Source organism: Triticum urartu, chromosome 4, assembly GCF_003073215.2.
Source record: "Triticum urartu cultivar G1812 chromosome 4, Tu2.1, whole genome shotgun sequence".
Lineage (NCBI taxonomy): Eukaryota > Viridiplantae > Streptophyta > Magnoliopsida > Poales > Poaceae > Triticum > Triticum urartu.
Window position 1 is genome coordinate 611110606 of NC_053025.1, and position 10878 is coordinate 611121483.

General features: G+C 52.0%; 2 protein-coding genes across 2 annotated transcripts; both read right to left on the reverse strand.

The window, feature by feature from the left end:
* Positions 1–1965: 1965 nt before the first annotated feature.
* LOC125553205 (DNA repair RAD52-like protein 2, chloroplastic) lies at positions 1966–4681 on the reverse strand. Its single transcript, XM_048717002.1, has 4 exons — positions 3933–4681; positions 3652–3689; positions 3193–3284; positions 1966–2480 (listed from the first exon to the last, which is right to left on the reverse strand). The coding sequence occupies exons 1-4, from the start codon at positions 4229–4231 to the stop codon at positions 2334–2336; spliced, it is 576 nt and encodes a 191-aa protein (XP_048572959.1). The 5' UTR covers positions 4232–4681; the 3' UTR covers positions 1966–2333.
* A 1181-nt stretch (positions 4682–5862) lies between these two features.
* Positions 5863–9801, reverse strand: LOC125553204 (translation initiation factor IF-2). The gene is made up of 3 exons (XM_048717001.1): positions 8568–9801; positions 8295–8470; positions 5863–7513 (listed from the first exon to the last, which is right to left on the reverse strand). The coding sequence occupies exons 1-3, from the start codon at positions 9715–9717 to the stop codon at positions 7352–7354; spliced, it is 1488 nt and encodes a 495-aa protein (XP_048572958.1). The 5' UTR covers positions 9718–9801; the 3' UTR covers positions 5863–7351.
* Positions 9802–10878: the final 1077 nt, after the last annotated feature.

Genomic DNA, 10878 nt, shown 5'->3' on the forward strand with positions numbered 1-10878 from the left:
ACACGGAGACCACGCGAAGGACAGTCGAAGAGAAACACATGAAGAAGAGGACACCACCATCGGCCCCAAGCTGGCCACACCACCATCAACCACGCGCAGCAACAGGAGCCGTCGTTTGGGGGTCTCCAAGATGACGCCTCCAAGGAGGTAGTGCTGTCGAAGACACAACACCATCATCCGACCCGGCGAGCCGGAACTTAGTTTTCACCCGGAGACCACAAAGCAAAGTACTGTAGGTGCTGGAGCTCCACAGCGGCACCTCCTGCAAGGAAGACGACGTCCATAGACGCCGCTGTCACCGACATCGACAAAGTCGATGCAAGGTTCTCACCCGAAGTTTGAGCACATCCCTACAGCAAGACAGCCAAAACCACGCCGCAGATCCACACGAAATAGCTCGGAGACCACGCCTCTAGGAAGGTATACGACGCCGGGGTGGCGCCGTCGTGGTCGGCTCACACAATGGGTGAGCAGGGATTTCTCCCAGAGCACCGTCGCACAGGACCCGATTCGGAGCACTGCAGGTCAGATCTGGCCTGAGATCGCCGCCCGGGCCGTCCGCCATCACGACCAGCTTAACCCGAGCCAGAAGCAAGCCACGCATCCACCATCACTGCCGGCAGCGCCAACCAAGCCGCCGAGCACCATCCCACGACCAACCGCCGCGAAGATTGCCAGATCGGGGATGGGGGCCTCGGCAAACTCCGAGCACTGCCAGATCTGGAGCCGGCGCGCCGGCCGCTCCAGAACCACCTCACCCCGCAGCTCTCCTGACCTGACGCGCGCCCGTAGCCGCCCGCACCCGCACCGGGTGCCACCACTCCATGCTACACCCGACGCTGCTCCGTCGACCGCGCCACGCGCCCAGGGCCGCGCGCACCCAGGACGAGGACGCCCCGCGCCAGCACGCCCGTGGCCGCAATCCCCCGCCACTGAACCCGCAGATCTGGGCGGAAGCCACGCCGCCGCGCCCCACATCGCCACGCCGAGCAGACATCCGGCCGCAGCCGGAGCGGATGAACCAGAGAGGTAGAGTGGGCTGCCACCCCGCATCAACCAGCTGGAGCAGCTGACAGCTCTCCTGACCTGACGCGCGCCCGTAGCCGCCCGCACCCGCACCGGGTGCCACCACTCCATGCTACACCCGACGCTGCTCCGTCGACCGCGCCACGCGCCCAGGGCCGCGCGCACCCAGGACGAGGACGCCCCGCGCCAGCACGCCCGTGGCCGCAATCCCCCGCCACTGAACCCGCAGATCTGGGCGGAAGCCACGCCGCCGCGCCCCACATCGCCACGCCGAGCAGACATCCGGCCGCAGCCGGAGCGGATGAACCAGAGAGGTAGAGTGGGCTGCCACCCCGCATCAACCAGCTGGAGCAGCTGACAGCTCTCCTGACCTGACGCGCGCCCGTAGCCGCCCGCACCCGCACCGGGTGCCACCACTCCATGCTACACCCGACGCTGCTCCGTCGACCGCGCCACGCGCCCAGGGCCGCGCGCACCCAGGACGAGGACGCCCCGCGCCAGCACGCCCGTGGCCGCAATCCCCCGCCACTGAACCCGCAGATCTGGGCGGAAGCCACGCCGCCGCGCCCCACATCGCCACGCCGAGCAGACATCCGGCCGCAGCCGGAGCGGACGAACCAGAGAGGTAGAGTGGGCTGCCACCCCGCATCAACCAGCTGGAGCAGCTGACGGGCAGGAGCCCGTGCAGCACGCCGCTGCATCCAGTGCCGAGAGCCGCCAAAGCATCTGAGCGAGGGGAGCTTGGATTTGAGGGAGGAGCGCGAGTCCCTGGTTTCAGGAGCAGGCCTTCGCCACCGCCGGCGACGGCTGCCGGCGGCGGCGGTGGGGTGGTGGTGGTTAGGGCTGGGGCGCCCCGGTGTCGCCCCTGTCAGAGCGACACGGGAGCGGAGCGGAGCGGACCAGCTGCGAAAAAAAATCTAACTCAGCAAACTGGATTCATAAACTCAAATAATATCCGTTTGATGAACCAGGGGAGCATATACTCTGTACTTTGAATACAGACACAGCTCGGAAATGACAGATGTAGTCGGTGCCAAGTTATAACTAATGCCTAGAACAAACAGAATATAATTGATTTACCCCTTGGATGGGCAAAGACAGATAGGCAACGAGTGACACTCTTATCGCACAGAGATTACAACAGCTGATGTGCCAACAAACACAAGGTAACAAGATAAGCCTCGTATTTACAGTTCATCGTGAATGGTGCATGCGGGATGATATCTTGCAGCAGTACAGACAAGCTCTGGCAAGCTTGGCGTCTGACCTTCTGAAAATGGATAGGGTGAGAGAAGAGATGACGTCTCTCACAGCGCCTCATCTTCATGGTACAGGTACAGCCCAAAACCGAACCTTGCGCAGGCCTTGCAGAACGCGGCCTCTTCTGCAGCCGCCACGGGGTCGTCGAGCCGTGCGTCGCTCAGTGATGCTGTTCCAGCGGCCTCCCGATGAACCTGCACAGACGAAAGCAGAGTTCCGGTGAAGATTATCAAACATCGATCTTGGTCATGGTGGAATTTTTTAGAAAATAGTGATGTTTCGATGTTAGGTATTTGCCCATAGCTGTGATTTTCTTGACTTAAGAAGTTGATTTTCGCTCAGTTGATTTTCTTGTCATAAACTCAAATAATATCTGCTTGGTGAACCAGGGGAGTATATACTATGTACTTTGTATACAGACACAGCTCGGAAATGACAGGTGTAGTCGGTTCCATGTTATAACTAATGCCTAGAACAAACAGAAAATAATTGATTTACGCCTTGGATGGGCAAAGACAGATAGGCAGGGGCTCCTGCAACTTGACATTGGATGCCACAAGCATATGGGGTGAACTCACAAATGTATCTGAATTTCTAAATCCAGTTTATTTGTCCCAACCACAGCAACCCAAGTGATTCAGTTTACAGGTCAACCTAAACAATGATTCTGGCAACCAAGTGAATTTCCGAAATTTGAGATTTCCTAGGAGATTTGTCCCAACCCCATCAACCCTTGTCTTAGTAACTCTTCCAATGCATGTATAGCTTGTAAGGTTGCATCCTAAACTATAATAGATTTACAAAATTAGGAGCTTGACGATTGATCCATTAACAAACTAATTCATACGATGTTGGCCTTTGCGGTATGTTGACCGTCATCACAAACAAGAGATAGTAGTTAGGTACCTCCCCATCTATCCCTCGAATTGTGACGCGATACACCACGGTCACCTTCCCATTGTCGTTGTAAATAACATCACGGACCTCTCCGCACCAGCCTGGAAACAGGGCACAATCCAAGAACACCATAAGGAGCAAACAGTTAGCACGTGGATCATCACATTTCAAGTAGAAACGCTATATATAGGTGAAATCAACTGCTCAGATTAGGTATACAAGCACACTGCCTACGCGCCATTGATGAACTCCCCAATGCAAGGATCGTCCATCCATGCTAAACTACAGCACGCTTGGGATCATGTACACAGCAATCACACCAAGTGTGGATGCACACTCGGAACAAGTAGTAGCCACAAATAAACAGAGTGAAGTGAAGCAAACAAATTAGCATGAATCGACCCACTCGGATCAGATGACAAACCATATGTGAGCAGTTTTGGAATTCGGCAAATGGGGGAGGCTCACCGGGGGCGTAGAAGCTGAGCATCCGGTTGGCATGGTACCTGACAGACAGAGGAATGGAGATCCATGAGTAATCAGGACAGGAGAATGCGTGAGGTTACGATCAGTGGGGGGATCCGATCCGTGTGCCTATGGTCGGTGGATCGGCCAGGATTTCGTGGTTAACAAGCCCCTCATACATAGATCTCTCGGACGCCAGCCACACGCATTCGGCTGGATCTCGAGCGAGCACGACAAGGGAATGGGGAATCGGAGGAGAGAGTGAGAGGGAGCATTGATAGTACCATGGGATGACGGGGTCGGAGGCGGAGGCGCGGCGGGAGGCGGGGAGCACGATGGTCTCCGGGACGCGCTTGTTGAGGTCGCGCAGGATCTCGACGAGCGGGCGCGTGATCCCCGACGGCGCGGCGTCCAGCGGCACCACGTAGTTGCCCGTGGAGGCCGCCGCCGCGGCCACCGCGCCCGACGGCCCCCTCCGTCGGGCCGCCGCGACGACCACGCGCACGCGGCTACGGCGGGAGCCGCGGGGGAGCGGCGAGGAGGCGAGGGACCGCGCGAGGGAGGCGGCGGCGGTGGCTTCCATGGGGATCGGAGCGGAGGACGGTGGGAGCAGCAGGTAGGTAGGTGGTGGGATGACAGTGACGATCGATGCGGTTGCGTCTAGTAGTCGCTTCAGCCAGCTATATCCTACGTGGAAAACTAAAAATAAAATGTTCGCCTACGTGTGACTCTCATCCGACGTGGCGGCGGTCAACGCGCCACGGCAGCCGGTCAGAGCCTCGATGACCCACTCCGATTTACGACCTAGACGTGCATTCCGAACCCTGAAAAAAAGACGTGCATTTCAGGATTCACATTACTTTCATTCGACTTCTGTGGTTCGAAAATCGTCTGGAAACATACCAGATTCACCGAAACATAGCAGCAAAATATAAACCTTTTTTGGAAAAAAAGCGACGGTTTGTGCGACGCATACAAATCCAAGGGTTGCAACAAAAGAGAGGAAACAGAGAAGCAGAGTTTTCAAGCCAACGGGAACTCTATTCAGTCAGAGAAATAAAGCTTGACGGTGCCAAGATTCAGTATGGACTCGCCCAACTAGATCTAAAATGCCTGAAAAATAAAATCGAGTGTCCAAACAGGGAAAAATAACTTCTCGGAAAGAAATATAGCCATCCGTTCAAAGTTGAAACATGGCGACCCGTAAATTTATGTTAACAACCAAGCAACGGCAAGGGCACCCAGACGCGGGTTGAAAGATCAAAGTGTAGAAAGACCTACTGCCTCGACAAGCAAGTTTGATCTTCTGAAGTTCGACACTGCCGTCCAGCACCACAAATCTATGCAGATATACCAAGTGCGAAGAACCACAAAGGCAACATCCTACATGTGCAGTAGTGCACACGAAAAGGTAGATTTGAATATTTGGTGGAGGCCTCTAATCTGTTTCGTGGTTGCACTCCATGCTGTGTAGGAGTACAACACACGGAATAGGAATTGCTCAGCAAAATCCAACTCAACTGATAAAATCCTTAGCAGCAGGGTCAAACCCTTGGAAGAATCTAATACAGTACAAATATTTTGACAACCTACAAACTCAACGTTCCCTATATATAATATATAATATACCTAGTAATAAGCAAGTTTAAAAGTGCTCTAGCAAGCAGGTTCAGTTCCTCCAACACCATAATAAATATATGCAAATGTACCAAATGCAAAGAATCACAAAGAAAACATGTCATGACTATGCCTTAGGCATGCGCAGACCGCATTTCCTCCTCTACAGCCCACAGGGATGGGACCGTAGGACCGTAGGATGGAAAGGCAATTTTGGTATTTTTAGTGACCACATTTTCTGATGCTGCATACAACAGGCAAACCAAGATGTCCCACCCATCTTGAGTGAATAAATCGATAAAAGCAGGGCCAAGCCATAGAAGAATTTAATAAAAGGAGTTTTAGAACATATAACTCGACATTACGGAATGAATTGACTTAGAAATAAAACATAACTAGAGACTTCATGCTTCATTATTCATATTGGGCCAAAATATATGCAAGCTATCCAAACTGGACACCACTCAAAGTCTCAAACGGATGTTCTGAGAAGTGCGCAAATGGAAGGATGATGCGGGATTCAGAACAATCCCCAAAATCCATCCCTTCCAAATATGGAACATTACCGACCTTGCTGTTTTGGGAAACAGGCCAAGGTTGCTACAAGCAGGTTTAAGTTCAACCACAACATATTGTCATACTATGGGCCTTACCAGGCTGAGTATAATTCTATCAGGTGTATAATGGATACTTGAGGAGCCCAGAAAGACTTCCTACTAGCCCATACAGTACAGTACGGCTGGATCCATGTCAAAATTCGTATAGTTACAGTATTTGAACTGCAGAACTGGTCTGTTAAGCTCTCCTCACTCGTAGCGGTGTTGCTTCTGCAGTTCATGATTTATGTTAGATCATGTTCTGTGGTTGCACTCCATGCTGCACAGAACAGAATTACAGAACAAGATGCACCGTGGTGGAAACAAAAGCCAACTAAACTGATAGAGAGCAGGGTCAAACCATAGCAGAATTTAATACAAATATTATCAGAACCTAGAACTTGATGTTCCCCGTATATAATACTCCCTCCGTCCCGAATTACTTGTCGCGGAAATGGATACAAATGTATGTATCTAGAACTAAAAATACGTCTAGATACATCCATTTCTACGACAAGTAATTCTAGGCGAGGGAGTAGATAATACCAAGAAACAAAATCAAAAGTGGCACCCAGGCATTAGTAGGGAGAAAAGAACTGTAAGAAGCAAGTTTTAGAAAGTCCTCCATCAAGCAAGTTCATTTCCTCAAGCTCTGCCTAGACGTTCACCCAACACTGTACCAAGTGCAAAGAATCACAAGGAGAACATGTCATGATTATGCCTTAGGAATGCCCACACCCCATTTCCTCCTCTACAGACCATACGACTGTAGGATGGAAAGGCAATTTTGGCATTTTCAGTGACCAAATTTTGTGATGCTGCATAGAACAGGCAAACCAAGATGTGCCATGTTCTACAAAACCCATCTTGAGTGAATTCCACAAAAGCATGGCCAAATATTATAAGAATTTAATAAAAAGATTACAGAAACTATAACTCGACATTACGGAATGAATTGACTTAGAAATAAAACATAACTAGAGATTTCATGATTCATTCATCTTGGGCCAAAGTAAATGTGAGCTTTCAAAACAGGCCACCACACAGAGTCTCAAACGGATGTTCTGAAAGGGGTGGGAATGGAAGGATGATGCGGGATTCAGAACAATCCCCAAAATCCATCCCTTCCAAACATGGAAATATTACCGAGCTTGCTGTTTGGGGGAAACAGGCCAAGGTTGCTACAAGCAGGTTTAAGTTCACCACAACATATTGTCATACTGTGTGCCTTACTAGGCTGGGTATAATTCTATCAGGTGTATAATGGATACTTGAGGAGCCCAGAAAGACTTCCTACAAGTCCATACAGTACAGTACGGCTGGATCCATGTCAAAATTCGTATAGCTGCAGTATTTGAACTGCAGAACTGGTCTGTTAAGCTCTCCTCGCTCGTAGCGGTGTTGCTTCTGCAGTTCATGATTTATGTTAGATCATTAGAGAGGCATGGTTTGGCTCTCTTCGCTCAGAGAAGCTTGGTTCGCGACTCTCTTCACTCAGAAAGGTTTTGGTTTGGCTTTCCAACGCGTTCTTCTAGCACCTTAATCCTCTCAGCCAAACTGGGACAAGACATTTCTGAAAAACATGGTGTGCGCTCCTCCACATATTTCGATATTGATCTCCAAAGAAGCAACTCCTCTTCATCACGTTTTTTCTGCACAGAAAACAAGCAGGATGTGCTCATTAGAGATGAAGCATTTAAGATGCAATGTGCTTATGATTAAATACATGATGGCACCAATAATGGATATCAAATATATCGCGACATAAAGGTGCATAAGGTTAAATATAGCACAGTATATATAATCGTTAACGAATATATCGCGATACATAGAAGGTGGTAAACAATATATTTAACATATCATACAATGGTATATTTAACATATCACAACATATAGAAGGTTCTGAAGAGAAACGTAACATAGGATATAATAACTATTGAATATATCACGACATATGAAGGTGTTGAAGATTATATCTGACATCTATAACGGTTATCCAATCAACGCAATAGTGGAAAGAATTTGCCAGATCAGTCATTAAATATAGCACAGGATATATAATGGTTCTAGAATATATCGCGATGATTAACTATAGCACAGGATACATAATGGGTATCGAATATATCGTGTCATCGTGATATACAGAAGGTGCTAAAGACTATGTTTAACATATCATACAATGATTACTGAATATATCGCAATATATAGAAGGTGCTGAAGATTAGATGTAACATCTGATATAGCAGTTATCGAATATATCGCGACATATCAAGGTGTTGAAGATTATATCTGACATCTATAACAGCTATCGAATCTACGCAATAGTGGAAAGAATTTGCCAGGTCAGCCATCAAATCCTTCTGACGACATACATCAGTTAGCTCTCTTTTCAGTAGTGATAAATTGATTGCACGAGAAATCGACAGAACATACCGATCCCGCCAAATCACACTCCACCTCGCTCTCTTGCTCCTTCCTATTGCGCACAACCTTGTCAACGATGTAAGACAGTACGCCATCGAGCGGGAACGCCTCCTGCAGGTCAAATGCAAGGATCACACCAATCGCTTCGCGATAACTTCCCCTGTTCAGCATATCAGCAACAACATCTGCAACACAAGAAGAGTCTTGATTAGTCAGGAAGCAGGGATAATTAGGCCATGCGGAATTGCTGATAATGCAACAGGTGTGGTAGGGTGCCCTCACCACGCAGCTTCTTCATGAAGGGCTGGGAGCATCTGAGCACGTCGACGCAGGTCAAGCAGCCGCCGGCAAGCATCAGCTGGTAGAGCTCCTGCAGAGGGAACTCGAGGGGCACGCCGAAGGCGGCCATGAGGAGGATGAGGCCGCGGGCGTCCCTGGCGCTGGCGTCGGCGACCCGGCCCTTCTCCCGCACGATCCGGCTGCGCCACGAGAGCGCGGACACGCGCGCCTCGGCCCGCACCTCGGCCTCCCCCTCCCCCTCCGGGCGGCGGGGGCAGCCCGCGCGCACGTAGAGCTCCAGGAGGAGCACGCAGGCGGTCTCGGCGTTCTCGCTCTCGGCGCAGATGTAGCTGCGGCTGACGGCGCGGATGACGAGCACGGCGGGGTCCGGGGCGCGGCGCAGCGCGGCCGGGCCCACGCGGCGCAGCCAGGCGCGGTCCCGCAGGTGGGTGGTGACGAAGCCGCGGAGCGAGCGCGACCCCATCTGCTCGCAGATGCCCCCCAGCATCTCCGCCTCCTGCTCGCTGGCCCTGCGCTCGCGGCCGGGGCCGGGCTTGGGTGCGGGCTTGGGCGCGCGAACGGGCCCGACCTCGGCCGGGAGGGCGGGTTTCGGCTCGGGCTCGGGGACGGGGTCGGCGGCGGCGGCGGGGACGGCGGGGGCGGAGGTGAGCCGCTGGGGCGCAGGCAGGGGACTGTGCTCGCGGCGCTCGATCACCGGGCCGGGTTTAGGGATGGATTCGTCCCGCTGGTGGAGGGGGTCTTGAGGCACGGGACTGTGCTGGCGGCGCTCGGCGACGGGGTCGGGTAATCTAGGGTTGGATTCGTCCGCTACGCGGTCGGCGAGGGGGGGTGCGGCGGCGGCGGCCGCGGGGAGGACGGGGTTCCACTGGCCGAGGAGGGCCCCGAGCTCTCCCACGGGGCTGGGCTTGGGGTCGGGGTCGGCATCGTCGTCGGCGAGTGGGGGCAGGGCGGCGGCGATGGAGTTGGCGTCGAGGTGGAATTCGCGCCACTCGTCGAGGAACTCGACGAGCACCTCGTTGAAGGAGGCGAGGCCCTCGACGGAGCTCGCAATGGCGGCAAGAGACGCATAGGCCGCGGCGGCGCTGGTGGGAGGAACGGCGGGAGGAGGAGGCGGCGGCGGCGGCGGCGGCATGGGGGAGAGACGGAGAGGAGTTGCCGGTCGGGCAGGCTGGGATCGCCTCACTGCTAGACAAGTTGACAGCCTCCAGCCAAACCAACGAAGGAAGGAACGCGTGTCTAATCGCTTTGCGTTTCTTAGCAATCCTTATCATGTAATAAATCCTTTCTTAAACCTGCGTTCCTTTTTTTTAGTAAAAACTTATACTTCCTCCATCTGGAAATACTTATTAGAAAAATAAATGTATATAGACATATTTTAGTTCTAAATACATATACTTTTATCTATTTCTGCGATAAGTAATTTTGGACGGACGAAGTATTACCCAATCACCAACCATACAATCTTCCTTACAAACATCTAAAAGGTGTGGGTGCCGGACAAGAACAAGATGTCCTTATGGCTGCTCCACCTGAACAGGTTGTGGTGCAACGACAGATTACAACGGCGTGGATGGCCAAACGGCTGTTTCTGCCCACTCTGCCTGCGCAACCTCGAGAGCTCGGTGCACCTCATCTGGGACTGCCCGACGGCCATGCAAGTGTGGAGCACAGCGGCAACGTGGGAGGGGTGCTCTTCCCTACACCCAGACACATGAAGCAACGGGCAGACAACCACGGGCAAGGTCAAAATGATCATCGCCGCCGCCGCCACGACTGCCCGAAAAGGCATCAAATCCATGATCGCACTCATCAGCTGGCAAATTTGGATGGAGAGGAATAACTGTGTCTTCAAAGGGAAGCTGCCAAGCCCGGCCAACATCATCGGCTGTTGCCGCTCAGACATGGAGCAATGGCGGATCGCAGGCGCAAAATGCTTAGAGCACCCTTTTGGGCACGCCGCGTGATATCTCTGCATGACGAAGTTTTTCTCAATGTTTTTCTCCCCTTCGCCCACTGATCACTTGATCAAACATTTTGTCGCTCCCTTCTGCTAAGCTAATGAAAACCAGCAATTGTTGGCCAGTTCAAAAAAAAAAACAATCTTCTTTACATAATTCAATAACTTCGAGGAGGCCCAAGCCTAACCAGACAATAGTTCTACTCTCGGTTTTAGCAAATTTAGTTTAAAAAAATCACTAACTATATTCTGGTCACGGTTGGTATGAGTAACATGAGTCATACGAAGCTAAAAAGAATCACTATCTATATTCTAATCACAGTTGGTATGAGTAAC

Excerpts from the sequence above, each read along its gene's own strand:
- LOC125553205 (XM_048717002.1), bottom strand. The coding sequence starts at position 4,231 with ATGGAAGCCACCGCCGCCGCCTCCCTCGCGCGGTCCCTCGCCTCCTCG. Across the intron at positions 3,690-3,932 it reads TCCGACCCCGTCATCCCATG|GTACCATGCCAACCGGATGC; the intron begins GTACTATCAATG and ends TCTGTCTGTCAG. Across the intron at positions 2,481-3,192 it reads TTCGAGGGATAGATGGGGAG|GTTCATCGGGAGGCCGCTGG; the intron begins GTACCTAACTAC and ends TCGTCTGTGCAG.
- LOC125553204 (XM_048717001.1), bottom strand. The coding sequence starts at position 9,717 with ATGCCGCCGCCGCCGCCGCCGCCTCCTCCTCCCGCCGTTCCTCCCACC. Across the intron at positions 8,471-8,567 it reads CTTCATGAAGAAGCTGCGTG|ATGTTGTTGCTGATATGCTG; the intron begins GTGAGGGCACCC and ends CTTGTGTTGCAG. Across the intron at positions 7,514-8,294 it reads AGTGTGATTTGGCGGGATCG|AAAAAACGTGATGAAGAGGA; the intron begins GTATGTTCTGTC and ends TTTTCTGTGCAG.